The sequence below is a fragment of the Onthophagus taurus genome, chromosome 7 (genome assembly GCF_036711975.1).
Source record: "Onthophagus taurus isolate NC chromosome 7, IU_Otau_3.0, whole genome shotgun sequence".
NCBI classification, from domain to species: Eukaryota; Metazoa; Arthropoda; class Insecta; order Coleoptera; family Scarabaeidae; genus Onthophagus; species Onthophagus taurus.
In genome coordinates, this window is record NC_091972.1 from 32,926,898 (window position 1) to 32,947,021 (window position 20,124).

Below are 20,124 nucleotides of genomic sequence, written 5' to 3' on the forward strand. Positions count from 1 at the left end.
GTTGAATTAATTTTATGTTGGGTATGTTTACGTAAGCATTTCAGTTAAACCGGACGTGTTAGGCGAAATTGAACAATATCAACCCGTTTCAAGTGTCTTTCTATCATTAATTAATCTGCAAATTCTATTCACATGCATAAAAAATCGAAAAGTTATCATTTACAGAATTTTTAATTAAAACTCGAAATTAATCCAAAAGCTGCTTATACGCTGACAAATATGTACCGCCCAAATTCGAACACGGTTAAATTTGCTTTGCACACACAAAACGCACGTAAAAGCACAATCACTGCACACATTAATTCTGACAAACACTGTTATCCATCCCTCTAAAAACGCCAATAATAATTTCCAACCAGCCGTTAAATATTTCCAAAATAATCTACGCAGCACAACACCCCTTTTTGTTCATCTTTGTCGTCGGGGGAAAAAGCCGATTAAACACGCAGATGAAGATTAATAAGAGTTATGAATAGTCACATTCAATGACTTATAGCGTTAAATAATAGTATTATTTAGCGTTAAAATCTCAACGTGTTGCGTTTTGAAAAGCTTATAAAGGGAAAGATAAAGATTTTGGTTGTGAAATTAGCATAAAGAATGGGGGGACTACGAGGAAAGATGGAACCAGCGATATTATTAGCTATTTCGGTGGAGTTAATTAAGTTTATGTAAATTTTTTTGAAGGGGTGTGTTTTATTTTTTAATGTAAAACGTAAGGTTTCAACGATAAATTGAGCTTTAAAGTGGTTTTGTAATTATTAATAACATTAATTTAAGCATTAAAATTTTCATTAAAAATATTTAACAACAAAAGCTCTCAAAACTAGAGAGGAACATCTAAATAGTCTCTCGTCTCTTTTCGGTTATTTGCCCATCCACGAGTTGACGATATAATGCTATAAAATACGGGAACATTAATCATTCTGTTTAAGCTGGTAGCAATTAGAATTTACTGCTGAATTTCACTACATAAATACATCACCATCCCTTTAGCTTTTCTATCGTTCAGAAATGCAATAAAATTGTGTTTAAAACTATGTTTCTATAAAACTTTTTTTGTATGAAGTAATTAAGAATAAAAAATGTGTTTGTTATTTTATTATAATAAAAATATTTATTATAAATATGATTACAATTGTTAGAAAAATTTAATTGTTTGTGGAAGTTTTGGTGTCATAAACAAAAAATTAATCGTTATAAATCATTTTCCGAGCCAAGGCGATGATGCGTACCTTCCTGGGTTAAAATTAATGTGAGAACTTGTTACAACTTGAAGTTTTGGGGTTGGAAGTGAAACAGATGTCTAATGCAACAAACCCTCAACAGTGTATCTTTATTATCTATTTATCTTATGGCGAAAACACCAGAGTTTTGTAGGTTTATGTTGTAAACTAATGATTCCATAATTGAATTTGTTAGTTTTTTAATTTCAAGTTAAAATTTCGATGAATTTAATAATAATTTTTTTAAGGTAAATTATTTGACTTTAAACACAAAACTTAAACTTTAAACTTTTCAACATCGTAATTGAACATCTGATCATCAAAAATGCTAACAAATTTGTAGCAACTTCATGTATCAATTAAACTCAATCTCGCAAATCTATAACTGAAAACGAACAACAAATATAATTTTCAAATTGCGTCAATTTGTTAGGATGTAGCAAAGAATTCTCCTCCAACTCATATCAAGTCCTTCTAAAGTGTGTATTGTAGCTGAGAAGTATGCTGGGAAACATTTTTTTCCGATAACATTTTCTCATTCATTCTTTTCGAATTATTTTGTTATTTGGAAAGGAAATTAATTGTGAATTTAGCGCTGTTATTCCCCGAGCACGTGAGGCATGTAACAGGAAGGATTTGGACTGTATTGAGAAGAACGGCGGTTAGGGGGCAAAAATGGGAGGTGACTACAGAGATATTATGTTATGGACAATAGATCACACTAGATGTTGTGTTGACGCAGATAGTGAAGATAAGCTTAAAATGTATACTATGGGTGTGATTGAGGTAGAAAGGGGAAGGTTAGGTACGCCATAGGAAATCAGGTTAAGGTGCTAGCACTAATATTAGGAATTGAGTGGATAAAAATGAAGCAACGGCTCTTTAATCGCTTAGCGCTGTGGTATGGCTGGTGACAAGAAAGAATGGAGTATGGATGTGAACGAGATGGTGAAAGAGTTGAATATAGCGTGTAAGATAAGGATGACGGTAGGTTGGCAGATTACATGTTAAGGTGTAGAAAGGTGGACTGGGGTGTAAAAGTGTTTGCTAGGAAAGGAATATGTAGAGGAGCAGGAAAGTGGAGGCAATTAGCGTCTGAAGAACTCCTGTTTGTATTTATGGACTGTGCGTACACGCGTTTAGTGGATAGATGGTGTGGCCGTAACTAGCAAAGGCATACAGTTCTTGACAGATCATGGACCATTCAATATATGACGATTTAGTTCAAAGATATGAATAAGATGTCTGTGTGAGTAGCAGGTAGAGAGGGGTTAAGATACGCTTTATATTATACAGAGCGGTGATCTTGCTGACCAGGTTTGGAAAATTTACTGTGCCCTGTTTCCAATGTTTTAAGTAGTACCTACGTAGCAGAGTGATGGGCTGCTTAAATCCGCAAGCTTTGTCTTATAGAGATTTCCCTTAGCGTAGTTATTACAGTTTTTATCTTTGTTGAAGGCTGACCTCACCGTACATTTCTGGTTGAATTCAGACCTTTTTGTACCATATTATTAATAAATCGGTAATGTTTCGATGTAATTCTTCAGATCATAGCCTAGAGCTTACTGATATAACGCATAGGCGTTTAAGCATTCAGATAGAGTAGACCTAAAAAGGTTTGCATCAGTTATTCTCGCTAACTGCTTAGAATTCTGAAATCTTACTAATATCCAGATTATAACTAATTCACCTATGACTCGACAAGGAAATTATGTCAAAATTGCTTTAGAGATATTCATGGAGACTAGTGTCATAACAATAACTGAATGGCCCCTACCAGTAACAGAGTCCCTTACAACCTCGATTAAGTATACAGGGTGTCTCAGCGAGACCGGTCATTAGACGTTTCTGGGGTTCTGGCCAAACAAAAAATTTGAGAATGCAGACTTAAGTATTATCAATTACGTTCTCTTCATCTAAAATATTTTCAGATTTCTAGCACTTTCGGTTATACCGGAAGTCGCCACCTACTTTATTTTTTTAAATGGAACACCCTGTATATTTTTACATATTTGGATTTGTCTGTTTTCAAGATTTATAAATAACTTTACTTTTTGCAATTTGAACCAGCAATTCTCGAGTTATTCGAATTTTTCTAGAAAAATTTGCTCCAGCGGACATTTGTTCAAAAAATCATAGAACACTCAATTTTTGAGATATCAATTTAGGATTCAAAACATGCTTAAACATCATGATGGAGTATGTTTTGGTGCTGAGAACGGCTGTCTAGATCGTTTGGTCACTTTACTATGATACGTAAACTTTTCGAAATTTGGAAGCACCATAACTTCATTTTTTTAAATGGCACCCCTCATATTTTATTACTTAGTCGTCTTCGGCGTCTCATTTTACATCTTTTATATTCCATATGTCCTATGCCTAACATTAATAGTTTGAGAAATAATTAGGGTTTTTTGAAAAATGCTCACATATCATATCGATATTAACCTAGTGTGCGATGGAAAACAAATGTTTAATGACTTATTGATAAACGTCAAAGTCTAATTTAGGTTGTTTGATGCTTGTGAGTCTAAAACCAGTTAAAATGGATATTAATGACGTAAATAGTGTTTATACAATTGAAGAAATCCATAATTTATTTTTTCTACACGAAAAGTGCGACAAAGTTCTTAGTAGAACTTGCAGAAAATGAAAATTACCCACATTTATCTCCGATGACAAAAGGTAAATTTACAGGAATAGAAGCAAATTTTTTTGCATTTTGGACGAATTAATCACGTGTTAAACTGACCAAAAAATGTAGTAGATAATGCAACGGAAGAGGTGAATACCTTGGCTTATTTCGAGCCCAGTCCCAACACCTCAATCCGAGCTGCCAAAGAAGATCTGGGAATCATACTACGAACTTTGTCGTGCTTTTAATGCATAAAAAATAAATTAAGAATTTCTTGATTTGTAAATATTACTTTCGTTATTGTTATCGATTTTAACTCTTTTCAGTACTAATATTAAGGGACCTAACAGATGATTATTAGCTCACATGCATCAAGTGACGTAAACAAGTGAGTCTTTGACAAGAACTCATTGAGAAGCCTTGTTTTTCATGGCACACTAGGCTAAATATCCATATATGTGTGCATTTTTCAAAAAACCCTAATTATCTCCCAAACTATTAATATTAGGTATGGGCCATATAGGATATAAAAGATGTAGAATGAGACAGCGAAGACGACTAAAAAATAAAATATGGGGGGTGCCATTTAAAAAAATGGAGTTATGGTACTTCCAAATTTTGAAAAGTTAACGTGCCATAGTAAAGTGATCAAACGTTTTAGACCGCAGTTCTCGGCACCAAAACATACTCCATCATGTTGCTTAAGCATGTTCTCAATCCTAAATTGATATCCCAAAAATCAAGTGTTTTCTGATTTTTTGTACAAATTTCTGCTGGAGCAGATTTTTCTAGAAAAATTCGAATAACTCGAGAACGATAGAATCAAATTGCAAAAGGTAAAGTTATTTATAAACCTTGAAAACAGACAAATCCAAATATGTAAAAATATACAGGATGTTCCATTTAAAAAAATAAAGTAGGTGGCGACTTCCGGTATAACCGAAAGTGCTAGAAATCTGAAAATATTTTAGATGAAGAGAACGTAATTGATAATACTTAAGTCTGCATTCTCAAATTTTTTGTTTGGCCAGAACCCCAGAAACGTCTAATGACCGGTCTCGCTGAGACACCCTGTATATGTATAAATTGTTACTGCTATAAATAAAAGAAGAAATTAACTACCTCGGTTACTTTCTGCGACCGTCACATTCGCGTTATATTTAGAGCTTGCAATACCGGGATCCCGGACAATTCTTGTCCGGTATTATAAACCGATATTGATGGCAAAATACCGGTATTTCGGTATTATTTTTATTTAGTGCCCTCGATGGCCGGGGCCGGTCGATGTCTTCGAAAACCGCCGTGCTAGTTTGATGTTATGCTGGAAAATGACGTAGAGGATTCGTGTTTGTTATCTATTTTCTGTCCGTTCTAAGTTTACATTTTCAAGTGACATTTTTTGACGTTTCATTAAAAAAATGCTAGCCGGAAGCGACCGATTGAAAACGACTGTGTTTGTTTAAAGCTGTGCTGGAAAATAATGTTGACCAAACAGAAATTTGTTATCTATCTTATGTCCGTACTAACCTCATTTTTTCAAGTGACATTTTTTAATCAATGGGAATACCATCTACAAGAAATATTATTTTGTACTCTGACAGAATGTTGAAGATAACGAAGACTCAACCTGTGATGACGACAACTTAATGTTCGTGTACAATAAATTTGTCATACCTAACCAACAATAAAATAGTCTCTGCATACAACTATTTTTGGGGTTTTTACTCCATAATGGTGTTTCAGGTCAGTTTGATTCGTGTAATGTCCCACCAAGTATAACAGTAGTATGATAAGTCTGACAAACTACCAAGAGCCATTATGTTAAAGTTTCTTTCTTGAATCTGCACCTTTCCAGAAAATTCCAAAACAGGAATTCGAAAGAATTCCACAGAGCTTCAGATGATGAAGTGTAATTTCATTTTTTGACGCGGCAGTGAAGTTGAACCTTTGGACCAAGTGAAAGACAACAAAACAATAATGGTATCCAGACCTTTAAGTTTATTGGTACTTTGTACAGATTCCTAATATCTTTCCATTTTTTGATAATCTTCTCAAATTCGGTATCTTATGCTTTGTTGCCAATCTAAAAATATAGTAGGAATTAACCTGTTGTTAGTAGAGATGACGCCGCAGAGGGGAAAAATTCTTACAATTAGATATATTTAGTGAGTAAACTTTTTTATAGTAATACCGGTATTAATACCGGTATCCCGATTTTAAAAATTTTGAATACCGAATACCGGTATTGAGATTTTGGTCCGATATTGCAAGCCCTAGTTATATTCTAATAATAACAGTATGTTTCAGTTACCTAACCAAGGGATATGAAGAGTTCTAGCAGTTCTAAAATAACACATAAAATTAGACCTCAACATATTTGCAAAAGATGGACGTGGTTTTGTTGTTTCGTTTTATCGGTTTTCACGAACATTGGACTAAGCTTTCTAAATGCTTTTTGTTTATTATTGGGTTATATGACGCACTCGGCTGGGTATCTTCGGCCCACTTAATTTCGTGTGACATAATTTTGGCCATAGCTCCTTTTAGAACTATACCGTTTATATGCAAACAACATCTTTTACTAAAATGGTTTCCTTTACACATCTTCCAATTGTTTCATCAAGGTGGAACGCAACTCTAAATTTGTTTCTATTGTATTAGTAATCTTTTCCAATCTCTTTAGTACTAAGGAATAAATAAGTGAATTAATCAACCAATTCTCCATTTTAGAACCAGTTTTATGTTTGATGTTTATAACAGCATTTTCGTTAATATTGCTATCTTTAGAGTTGATCCTCAAAGCAGTAATCTACTAATTTTACGCGCTTTGATGTACTCGGTTCAACGTGAACTACTGAATACTGAGTTACTCACAATCATGTCAAGCTCCGATCGTTTTATATCATTTTCTGTTGAAACTGTGCCCTGTGACTTAATGATATTAAACTTGAAATTACGCAAAGACTTGCACAAACACAGAGTAGTGATGTCTTTCCTTATCGGTATATAAAGTTAACATTGATTTTAAACTCAATAAAAAACTAGTAACAGGAAACAAAGATCTCGATGTACTAACAAGATTCCATTGCCGTTCCATTATCGGTAAATGGATAATGTGTTCCACTCCGGGACCATCGGGTACGCATCACGGACTTATTACACCCTATTAGCACGCGCGTATCGTTGGTCGATAAGAGGATGTTGCGCCCCGGTCCACCGCAAGCACTAAATATTCCCATGTTGCCAACAGACCGAAAATTTTGGGATCCAATTTAGAGTTATCTCCCGTAGTTTACAGATTAGTTAAATGTGGTAAATTGCCCCGTTTTCGTCCTCTAAGGATCACCATAAAAGATTTACACCGTGATGTGAGAAATTATGAAACATACTTTTATGATACAAACGATTTTAGTAAAATTCGATTTAATAAAAGTTTATTATTATGCATTCAACTAAGTTCAGCAAAGTTATTATCAATCAGGATTTCAGTTTAAGTCGAGTGAGATGTCCATGTTCGTGTTAATCGAAATCTATCAACTGACGCGAACGGAACGTGTTTAATTACGGAATGCGGTTGTGTTAAATGGTGAACAAATATTCGTACTACTCGAGTTGGTACTTAAATTATACTCTTATTTGAAGAATGTAAATTAAGCACCTACTTAATAAATGATTCGAAACTGTTTAAAAAGCTGGTGAAAATATAAATTAAAAATAAATGTATCGACCTTAAAATTATTTCATAAAATTGACCTGAATTCTTCGAGCATTTCATGACACGCGAGTTCATACTCGTTTCGCTCCAATTATATAAGAATCAAACAAATTCTTAATTTTTTAAACGTTCAACAATGCGTGTTCTATTCTTATCGGTTATAATTGTGTACACACAACACTGAACAATATGACGATAATAATCGTAGTCGAGAAATGTACGCGAAAGTGTCTAATGAAAATTTTACCTCCAAAGTGATATTAATTCGCCTTAAAATTCAAGTTGAATCATGTCGTTATCGAAAAAAAGTTTTGTGTATTTGTCCCAAAAGTTTTGTGATAGTCTCCAAGAATTGGATGTTGGGAGATTGCTACACCGTAATCATGATAAGGTATTTTTAAAATAAGTGTTTCAAATAAGCCAAGTCAAATAAAAAAAAACAAAAATAAACACACAAGGTAAAGTAACATTTTAAATTTTAGTGCGGTGTTATTAATGTATGAGTTGCAAAGTATTGAACGAAATAGCTTCAACAAAGTGTAGTGAAAAGCAATTCCCTCTAAACCCTTGAGCATTACGATACGATCGTTTAAAAGCGGTTTCAGTAAAACCCAAATATTGAAGTTTATTATTTATTGCGATATTTACGCTTTTCGATTTGAGCGAGAGGATTATGTGAATTATTATATCTCAAACGTGATTTTACTGCATTGATAATAATTTTTACAATTAGCACGTATCAACTGCACGTTTTAGCTTCGAATAAAAATATTTTATTCAATTGAGATCATTTTTTATAATGTGCGAAATTACACGTAATTTAATTTAGTAAAATTACATATTTAAGGAGTGTCTCTAGATAAACCCTTAAAATATGTATTCCCACAAAGATATTTTTTGTTAAATTCCATTTTGTTATGACTGTGACATTTTATTGTGAAATCTTCCAAAAAATATCTGTCTAGTTTTATATTTAGACTATAATAATTTATATAAACACAGTGTTTTTGTTTGTCAACGAAAATTTTTTATTCAAATCTTAAAACGATTTTAAGAATCTCATAATGGTATGATGATTCAAGATGTTTACAATTGCACTGGAATGTGTTGGAAAATTTCTGAATGTTTTTTGAATATTTCATTGTAATGGCACAGGTTTTGAAGTTATTTATTTAAATGGCTATGTAAATAATACAATTTGATACAATTTGTGATTATGTCTTATCCTTGCTTTCAATTCAACTTGAATAATACGCTTGTGAATCATCACACTTTGTGAAATTATCATTGTTTATAAGAGTGCAGAGTACTGGTCATCAAAGATACAATTTAATGCGATTAATTATTCTGTTCTATTTAAGTTAAATATAGTTCCTACTATATTAAACTGATTACAACTTTAGCTTAAATAAATTCAATTAAGAATTAAGTAGTTAGTAGTAGGGATTTGTCGATTGACGAACCTCCTCCTGGAACCCAAGGTCAAGGTCATGGTCACGCCGGGTGACCCATTACACTTTTTGCTATATAATCTTAAAATAAAATAGTTCATTAAATACAATGAAATGACAAAAAATGATGCAATTATTATAAAATACAATTTCATCATTTCTCTCATTTTCACTGTGCAAGGAAACATCACTGAAGCAAGTGTTCAAGAATACAGAAAGGTATTTGAAGGGAATGTGAGTAAGAAAGAAATTTTCCTCTAAGAGAATTTGCGATTTTTCGTCGTTGAATGTTTCCTTGAAACGAATCAAATTTCAAATGTTAGTCAGCATATGATCAGCCAGTTAACAGGCTGTCTTTCCGATTTCGTTTTTCCTGTTAGTTACTGAGTTTCCCAAAGTTTTATCAAGAACAGGTTACACAACATGCGAGATTGCAAGATTCTGTGAACATCTGACTTCTTCTGTCACGCATGTAGCCATTCACTGCTTTGAATTGCAAATATTTAGAAACTTTTAATTGTAAAATGAATTAGGTTGAAAATATCTGATAGTAATATCGTTCCTTAACTGGTTGTTTCTTTATTTGCATATTTCTTAACTTACAAGTATTAATACTACACTACTGTTTAGGTTCAGATTCAGATACTTTTGTTGAGATTCTCCTTTCTTATGTATTCTTTCTTGGGTTGGTAGCAAGGAAAGCTTTTCATATGGTCAAAATATCAAAATCGTCAATTTTCTTTGCTGTTGCTTTTACTTAATGTCTTTGAATTTCAGACTGTAAAGGTTCCACATATTAATTTTTCACCAAAAATATTTTAAAACTCTGTTATTTTATATGTAACTGTATAGTTTTATTATATATTCTTATTCTTCATATAAAAGGACGTATGCTTTTAGTTTGAGTCATTTGAATTTAAAAGTTGTTTATCACTTATCACTATGTTCATTAAATTTGCATTTCGTAGTCGTTGATTAAACTTCTTCTTTTATTGGCGATAAAACCCGGCCAAGATTTTTGCCTGTTAAGTTAATTTTCACCATTCTCACTCTCCAGTGTCTTACTTCCATTGTTTTCAGATCCTCCTCGACATGTTCCAACCACCTCTTTCTTTGTCTTCCCCTTATTCTCCTGTCGGTTGGTTTCCACTCCATTCTACGACCTTTTATGAATTTCACGATGTCAACGTCTTCTATTATGCCCTTTAGTTCATGTTTTATTCTTATTCTCCATGTGCGTTCATTATTTTGCATTGATATAAAGATAAATTCTTCTTAATATTTTTCTGATGCTGTAAGGCTGTACTATAATACAGCCAGAAGTTATATTTTCAATTTTGAACCTTGGTCTAAGAATATCAGTAACAATTCTTGTTTGTATTTTGTAGCTAAAATGGTTTATATTAGACCATAGGTATGAAAATTCTTCTACTTGTTAAAAGTGTAGGTTTGGTTGTCTTCTTTTTTTGATGATTGGTTTACTGTCCACCTGCATGTATTTTGTTTTATGTTTGTTGATTAACAGTTAAGCTATAGAGCTCAATAAGCCTCTCCACCTCTGCTTTGTCGACTTCACCCAAGCATTCGATAGAATACAGCTTGGTTTTGTATTTAGAATACTACAAGAAAATAACATCGATAAACGAGTAACACACTTAATAAAGGAACTGATTTCTGAATACGGAAAACAGGAGAAGAATGAAAACCCGCGATGGACTTATTGAGGAAATCTTCGTATCAACCGGCATTAGATAGGGGATTGTCTGAGCCATGCGCTTTTTAATATTAAGAACACTAATGTAGGTTACAAAATGGGAAATTGTAATATACAAATGATGAGTTACGCTGACGATGTAGTCAGCGTAGCGATGTAGGCTGAGAATGAAGGTGTAACTGCTGTTCAACCTGAAAACAACCGCAGAACAATTTTACATGCAAATTTCCACCTAGAAAACACATCCAATGCTCATTTCCAAAGCCCCAACACGATGCAAATTGGAGGTAGATTTAAAGTCGATCCACCAGGTTATGCAGTTTAAATATCTTGGAGATAATATATCAAGCAATAATAATACCAGACATGAAGTGAAATCATAGGCAACTAAAGCCGCAATAACATATGGTTGCCTACGTGACATCATATGGCGGAACAAACATATGGTGGTAAAAAGCAAAGTAAAGATCTATAAAACCTGTGTAAAACCACTGCTAACATAAGCAGCCGAGACAAGAGCCGAAACATCAACAACCACACCTGTCATGAGAGCCACAAAGCTGAGAACTCTAACAAATATTATAAGCTTAAGCCTGCGTGACAGGGTAAGAAGCGAGATATGCGAGGTACATGATGTAGTTAGATGGATAAGATTGAGGAGAATACACTGGAGGGATCGTGTTGAAAGGATGAGTGAGGAAAGACTGGCAAAGAAAATCAAAACGCTAAAACCAGAAAGACCACTAAGATAAACTGACAATCAATAAACGCTGACATAAGAGTTGAACGTCGTCATCACAAGATACCCATAGGAACGGAAGTGGGAAGAGGAAAGAGGAAACAAGAGGAGAAATGCAAAAAAACAAACTTTCCTTTCATTCACTTTCAATGTTTGCTAGAGTATCTTTTAATGAGGTTCTTGTCCGACTTAGTGTGGCCACATTATCTGCAAGGTGAATATTTTAGTGCTTTTGGTACTTATATAACCTGTATAGGTGGCCTTTCTGAGTGATGCTTCTAGTACCTGGTCGAACAGTAGGGCATATTTGCTAGTGTGCATCTCCTTGTCTGACAGGAGCATTGATATGGAGGACGGCATAGATTAAACTGAGCAGGTAAAAATTTTTGTAGTTACTCCTTAGATGTTCCCAAATGAAACTTCATTGCTTATATCCGTTTATGTTATACAGGTGTTTAAAAATTAAGCTATCTTTTAACTATATTCAACTGCAAAAATTTTAAGTAAAATATCACATACTTGATTAACTATGATAAGGTTAACATATTCCATACTTGATTAACTCATGCAGACTTTAATTTTTTACTTTTTTTCTATTTTTTATATCTATCTGTTGCAATTTTTGAGATATTAGAGAATTTATGGATATCATACATAAAACGAGAGTAAGAAGTAAGGAGACTAAGAATTAGCAGACTTAATCATACATAAATTTCGAATTCAAGATTTTCGACATTTTTGCATTAAATAAATTTATGTACACACTCTATAACAGTAACGAATGTAAATAATGATTTACAATATTCTTATGAAAAATATTTTCCATACATTCACATCTTCTACCTCACCTAGGATGATATAGTGACAAAGCTTTGTTTCACTTTAGCCATCTCATTGACTTTGAACATTGCATTATTCCACGCAAGTAAATAATCTGAAATAATCTACCAGTCGCAGATTATCACTAACGAAATTGTTGCAGTTGTTGCCAGTTAAGGTTACGAGTGTAATATGAGGTGTTTTGCGTTGTAAAAGAAGGAAGTTTTTCAATTAATTTTTTTCTCAATATTTGAATTATTTGTTTAAAAAACATCAACTGTGTAATGAAACAATGAAAACAGTCTTAACAACAATTTAATCTAAAACCATGAATACATGATTATATGATAATAAAGTCAATAAAAGTAAAAAATTCACTGAATTGATTGAATTGTTTAGAACATTTTTACATTTCCATCAAATCTTAAATTAATAATCAATAAAATTCCATTTCCTCCTAATTTTAATACAATCGTTCTCTTTGATTTTAAATATTTATCATTCAGCACGGGTTTGTTTGAAATATTCCTAATTTATGGTCATCCATTATGTGGGAGAGATGTACTTAATATAATTTGGCAAGAGAAATAAATGTATCGTTTGTTTTTGCCATTAAATACAAAGTGGGTTTGGAAATGTAACAGAACTGTTAAACCGGGACTTGTTTCAAAGCAGGATAAATAAATCCATTGCAATCGACATGCGGTTTTCTGTTTATACGGACTTTTCCTGTGTGCGGTTCGGATATGGTGTAGGCTCATTAACTCATTTATTACCCCGTTTTAATAGACTGTTGACAAGATTTATTGGATTACGGCGTCAAACCATTTTAAGTGATTTAATAAATTAAATGATTGAAGATTTATTTTCTAAATTAATAAAACGGAAACTAAAACTTGTTAAATTTAGAATTTCTTTCACAACAACAAACAATCTTATCTTTTTCGCAGCCATTTACCAATCAAGAAAGAGATTAATGGTTGAATCATCGCTCTTTTCCTTTTTCTTTCCCCCGTTTTCTTGAGGACTACAAGAAACGGGTAATAATTGATATAAATGATCATCACCGTGTTCCTTTTTGTAAGAAAGGGGTAAAATAACTTCGTACCCTTGATATCGGCATCCTTCGTGGTTTATAATTATGGATTGACGGCTTAGATAAGTTCTTGATGGACGATGTTCTACGACAAAGCTTTCCTTAATCCCGGCGTTTACCGGATGAAATTTGGGCGGAGGCGCCGGGGGATCACGAAATCCTCTTGTCGCATCTCCTTGAATTACAAAAGACAAGGAAACCGCTTGACAAGTTCTGAATTTAGGTAAAGTTTTTTTAATTAACTGCGTTGGGTTTTCCACGTTTAAAGAATTTAAAAAGTTTTAAAGGAAAAAGTTGAAAACATTGAATAATTTTTTTTTTAATACTTTTAATGAAAAATAAAAGAGATAAAAATTAATAATCAGTGTGAAAAATATTTATTACTCTGTGAAACACTGTAGGCCACGATGAAAATCAATGTGGCGTTGTTTAGTGACAAAGGTTTAGCGTAACATTTGCTATTTTCCCGGGGGAATGAGAAACGCTTTTGTCGATGTTAATTTTAATGATCGATGGATGTATCCTTGAATTTGTACGATGAAACATTTATTGAACTATCATGCGTATGAGTAGCCTTTAATAAAGTTCAATGATTTAGTATTCATCGGCTTAGTTACTAATTGCATAAGGGTCAGTTCCTTAATCATCTCCACAAATCTTGGAGATGAAATCACATAATGGATCCTGCCTTACATTGTGACATCGACCGAGAATCCCTGATCATTACGGTGACCCTTAGCAGTTCTCGATCCACTTATCATTATGTTCCGATTGATTTCTAATTTAAATATTCATTCGCATTGAAGTTTGTGGGATTAACTAGTAAATTATGAATAATACGATTTCTAATTAAAGTTGATGTTAATTATTATGATTTTTAGATAAATATCTGGTATATCTGTTGAACGAGTTCTTCTGCATCATTTTGATTATCGTTTCGATTCAAACTAGTTAACGTATGCTACTGTTCGTGGTCAATCTGCCATATGCATTCGTGTAATTATTGAACTCAGTTACTGTACCAATCAAGCTCTATGAACCCTTTTAATGCTCAATCAACCTGTGCATGTTTTGTCCCATGTTTATTGAACATGTTTACAAAATATACCTCACGTAGAAATATAAAATTTCTATTAAAACTGTTTTTTTTTTTCATAATCCATATTAAAGTAACTTTTATGATACGACATATTTTAAATATTTGCACACTGTTTGATAACGGTTTTAATATTTTAAATTACCATTCTTTTAAAATAAAAACCAATGCATTGAACAAGGTTAACTCTGTGTTTAAGTGTAAATAACTCATGAAAAATTTCGGTATTGTGGATCATAAATATAAATAAGATATTAAACCAAGATCAAGAGAGTAAAATAAATTCGCGATGATATGAAAATGTTGAATACCAAATGCGATGGCTGGCAACCCCATTTTTGGTGGGTCCAAAATGGGTCATTAAAATTACCTTTTCAGCAGAGCTGTAGTAGCGAATTTGCGTTCTTAGTTGTTTTATTTCAGTTGTTAGTGTCCCTTTTTCATTACACGGTGAGGTTAATATTATCTAGGTGATGTTGGTTCCTAACTGGTATTTTAGTCAATACAATTTTATCTCGTGAATCTCTTTCATTACCACAATCCGAGAAATTGCAATCTTTGGTCAATCGGATGTTCGATAATGAGCCAGAAACCGAGTTGGGATATACGAAGTTGGATGAGCATAAATAGTTACGACTGTTATGAGTAGTCTTCCTTTCCAATTCACCTGCCATGCAAAAGTTGGTGGAAGCGAGATAGGACAAAATGTTAGAATTAGCTGTCGTAGAAAAAGCTAATAGTTCTTGGTCATAATCTATGTATATATATATGGTAATGCGTAGTGCAGGGGTGGGCAAAGTTTAATGTTCAATGATCGACGTAAATGTTAGCTGGTTAATGGCGATCGACATTTTCAGAAATAGGAAAAAAATAACGCATTGAATGGTAATTAAATTATTTATTCATATCAATATATATAGTTCATTTTTTGGATGTGGACGCATGGCATTCTTTTATCACCGAGTTTATTAAAATTGGGTTTATATTCACTAAATAGTATTTGAAAAACTTTTGTGATCTCCTGCCGATCTCTTCGCGATCGACTGTTTGCCCACCTCTGGCGTAGTGCTTCACGGATGGAGAAGTATGTGTTGTTGTGGTCGATCCGAAATTTCATTCGTTCTTCCTGTTGTCTGTAGTCTGATGGTTGATGTCTTAAGAAGGCTATTCTGGTACCATATAGGTATACAGTGAAAAAAGCCATCAACCGATACTCCAAGCTCAGGAATCCACCCCTACCAGAAGAGAAGAGGAGACCCAACGTCAACCTACCCTACATTAGAGGAACGACTGACCGCCTAGGAAGACTTCTACATAAACATGACATCTCCACCAACTCCAAACCTAAGAAGACCATAGGAACTTCTCTCAGGAAACCAACTAATAAACTGAAACGGGCTCGTGCGACAAGAACTACGTGACAGAAACCAATAGAAGAATAGCCACCAGATTTCTCTAAGGAATTTGTGGTACAGACCGATGCTAGTGATTTTGGTTTAGGAGCTGTATTAATTGTAAGTCAGAAAATTAATGGTGTTGAAAAGGTCATTTGCTATTTGAGCCGTTCAGGAACGTAAATTCACAAATACTGAGACTCCTTGTTTTGCGGTTTTATAAGTGATAGAAAGAATAAGGCCTTATTTGGAGGGATTTCACCATTGTGACTAATCATTATTCTCTTGTGTGGCTTGTCAAATGTGAGATTTATCAGAACATTAATTCGGACCAAAGGGTTCCCCAGGTCATTGCCTTGTTTTTAATATCATTTAAATTACTACAAAACATTCATAAAATGGGTTCATTATATTTGTTAATAGTAAATTGTATGAGGGGCTGATACGCACCGCGGTTGCAAAATTTCTGATGACGTGTTTGAATTGGAATTCAAAGTAAGCAGTGGGCTCCTCACTGCTTACTTTGATGGATATACATTGATGGATATACAGGCTGTCCCGTATCTTCCGCATCAGAGCATTATACGGTTGAAGGATACATTATTCTGAAGCAATTTTTCTAATAAAATTTTTTCGAAATATTTATAATAACCTCACGGGAACAGTTCGGAGATGGTAAATCAGACACAAGTAATCGGCCCCACCCTCGGCTGGTCCGCCGCGCCGTTCATAACATGTTTTTCACGTGTACTCACCAATAGATTCGACACGGAAAGAGAAATAAACTTTTTCCGTAAATATTAAATTCCGCTATTGGACGACTTTAAACAGTTCCCGTGCGGTTATTATAAACAGTTTGAAACATTTTTATTAGAAAAATGGCTTCAGAATAACGTATCCTTCAACCGTATAATGCTCAGATGCGGAAGATATGGGACATGCTGTATAAGCTGTAGCGTATAATGAGTGCAGTGGAGGAAAGAAAAAAGAAACAGACTGGCTCTTGTAATAAATGTAACCAGAATGGGCGATGAATGGTTTTTTTAATGTTTCGGTGCTTTTCGGGCTCTTGTAGTTCTAATGATATGGTAGAATCGTGTTAACGAATGCTATTATTAGTTCGTTCTAAAGGTTCCAAAACAGAAAAGTATCAGATCGAATATCCGAATTTGCCTTGTGCCATGGTCTTATTCCTCACAATGTAAACTTACCAGAACAGACTGCATCATTAGATTGGCAAGATATTGTTTTTGGAGATTTTTTGGATATGTAGTGTAATGTTATTTCTTTCACAAGGACGATAAGCACGATCACATACAATTACAGCCTGGGTGGTATTGCCATACGTAGTGACTCAGGGACTTAGGCATCACATTTGATGTCAAATTAACGTTTGAGGGCCACGTTGACAGAGTTGTTTCAAAGGTTTGGCGCATGCTTGGTTTCATCATGAGAGTCACACAAAATTTTATAAATATTTATGCTATAAGATTGTATTTTGTGTATGTGCATAGGTTTAAAGCTTCTGCAGCTCCGTTTAGAACCCGAATATCAAATATATATTAGCAGAATTGAAGGGATTCAAAAGATATTTCTAAATTATCTAAGCTTTAAAAGCAATATCGCTCACATTGCGTATCAGCCTGCGCCTCCTTCAACTTCTTACCGCTTCGTCAGTGTCGTTCATGTGAGATTCATGACTTTAACATTCCATAAAATTATTAACGGTAATATTGATTCTCCTATCCTTCTTGAAATCGTTAATTTGCGTAATCCTCCCAGAAGTCTTCGGCTTGATTATTTATATTACTCTTTCCCCATTCCCATTTATCATTTTTTCCGTACAATTTGAACGGTGTTAGCGACGAACTGGATGAAAGGTTTGAACCACGACTTAGATGACTTAGAAGTACTCGTAAAACTGCGCAATAATAATTGATTGAGAAGTTCTTCATCAGTAGGCGGGACTCGGTAACTAAACATGACACGGTTTATAAGTGCTTGACACAGAGAAGGGTAAGTTCGCTGCATAAGTGGTATAAAGCACTATTAAATTGCTTTTAACTCTACCTCGGCTTTACCGTTGTAACATAGTACAGAATTCCTTTAATTATCATCATCAACAGTAGTAAGGGACAATGTTACATAATGTTGAATTGGTTGGATAAAGACTTCGAAATTGAAGGAATCTGAGTCTTTCAATTTAAACTCAGAATATAATCTCTGACTAAATTCTTGTAGTGTCATATTGTTGCGTTGGTCTTATTGTTGTTATGAAAAGTTGTTTCGTTGTTCATAGATTATTCTGCACTGTGTCTTATGGTAATTCCTGGAAGGAAACTTTTACGTTCATGGCACCAAAAAAGCTATAACGATTTATGTGGAATTCTGACTCTGATCACATATTGATCAGACAAGTGATGATAGTGACTATTCTACTGTTCAATTCAGCTACGGTCGAACTTGGTGCTTATTGCAACACTTGCTGTGAAATTAGACAACATCGAAAGTTTTAAAGAGCAGAAAGTGGGAACCAGTGACCAAGGATCACAATTGGAATTTACTTTGTCTAATACTTCATAAAGTAGTGGGGAAACTATCGCAAAGAGGTTATTACACCACCAATAAATTATTTGAAAGTTCAATATTTGACATCATCATTTCAGAATACAGACTTTCTCTGATTATGATTTTTTTAATTCAAAACGATATCCTACATCAAAACTAAAGAAAATTTGAGATGTACGTCAAATAATTCTAAAGCATTCCAAACAGATCTGTGTCAGAGTCATCATTATAGATGAAAGTCTGCTGCTCTAAATCATAACTTTTAAAGCAGCAGAATGTGGAAAGCAATATTCAAGGATGACAATTAAAAATTTCTGAGCCTAATAAATAATAAATTACATTGATAAATATGAGGTGAAAGAAATAACATAAGAGTAATTGATGCGCTCTTTGATTTACTGTGCCATACTGCTTTGATAAATACTAAGACATATTCTTAAATTAAGTTTAGGCAACCGAAACAAGGAACGTCTTTAGAAGCGAAACGTATTTAGACGGCGAAGCAAATTGATGTTATGTTAATATTAATGTTTTTGGTTCGTTTTACATTTTTACTTCAATGTTTACGTTTTGATAACGATGAAAATGGCTACACTTATTCCCAATAAATGTATCAAGTATGAGATTAATATATTTGTGTTGGTAGTTTGAAGAACACTGAGTACCGTTTATTAAGATGTTTATGTCCACAACTCAATTCTTTCTTTTGTCCCTAAAAAGATGATATAAACGAAAACATTCTCAGCTGATAAACTTTCCAACAATTATTGTTATGTGTTATAAGCAAATATCTTCTGCAACAACAAATTAATCCACTGCTCCACAAAATTTTAAACCTTCAATATATTACTATATTATATACTATATTACTATTGTATTATGATAAAAGAGAAAAACCAAGTGTTATCAGATGTAAGAAATACAAGATTAGTAACTTTCTTAGTAACTCTTACAATTAGTAATTAATGGTATTGGGAGGCAGCAAAAGCAATTCTATAAAAACATAATCGAAACTAATCCGACTAGAAACAGAGTCACCTAAACGTCATCGGAGCTGTATCAAATATTTAAAATCTACATTTTTGATAACCCTTTACAATAATTCTACTAGAAGAACAGTACATAGAAGTTATGTAGATGTAAACATCAATATATGTAGTGTCAATACGTGTATTATTATAGAATTTTATGTTATGTGTACAATACTGCTGAAATATTCTAATTTTTGTATTAATAAAAAATTATAATTTTCTTCAGCCACAATCAGGCTTCGCCTCTTGATTTACCTTTACTAGTCAGTTGCTCTACAGTGTTAATAATGTTATTGCTGATTTAGACAAACTAAATAAAACTACGTGAGATCAGACACCCATAACGCTCTGTAGTTGTTAAAAACTAATTGTGAAATAAGATGAAATAGATACACATAGTAATTTTCTATTAAGCTTATACAAACTTTCGCAGCAATTCTGCGAAAAAGTAGGTGCTCCCCAGGGCGCTATGACACACTGCTTTGGGATCACTAATATTTCTACAATAGATTCAAAAAGTGATGTCGTACAATCTTCATCTAAATTTGTATTTTTGTTGGTATTCAATAATACCAACAATTCAAACACCACTTTTGTAATTTATTATTATCATAATTTTCATCAGCAACACAATCATTAT

General features: G+C 33.4%; 1 protein-coding gene across 7 annotated transcripts in view; it reads left to right on the plus strand.

Moving 5' to 3' along the window:
- LOC111416378 (transient receptor potential cation channel, subfamily M) overlaps nt 1-20,124 on the plus strand; it is a 233,971-nt gene that overhangs the window by 62,403 nt on the left and 151,444 nt on the right. The window contains exon 1 of one of the 7 annotated variants that reach the window (XM_023048418.2): nt 7,786-7,967. The exons of the other annotated variants lie outside the window; for them this stretch is intronic. Coding sequence (XP_022904186.1) covers nt 7,866-7,967 — 102 coding nt within the window. The 5' untranslated portion in view covers nt 7,786-7,865. Of the gene's footprint in view, nt 1-7,785; nt 7,968-20,124 lie in introns of those variants that run through there. 7 annotated transcript variants of the gene reach the window in all.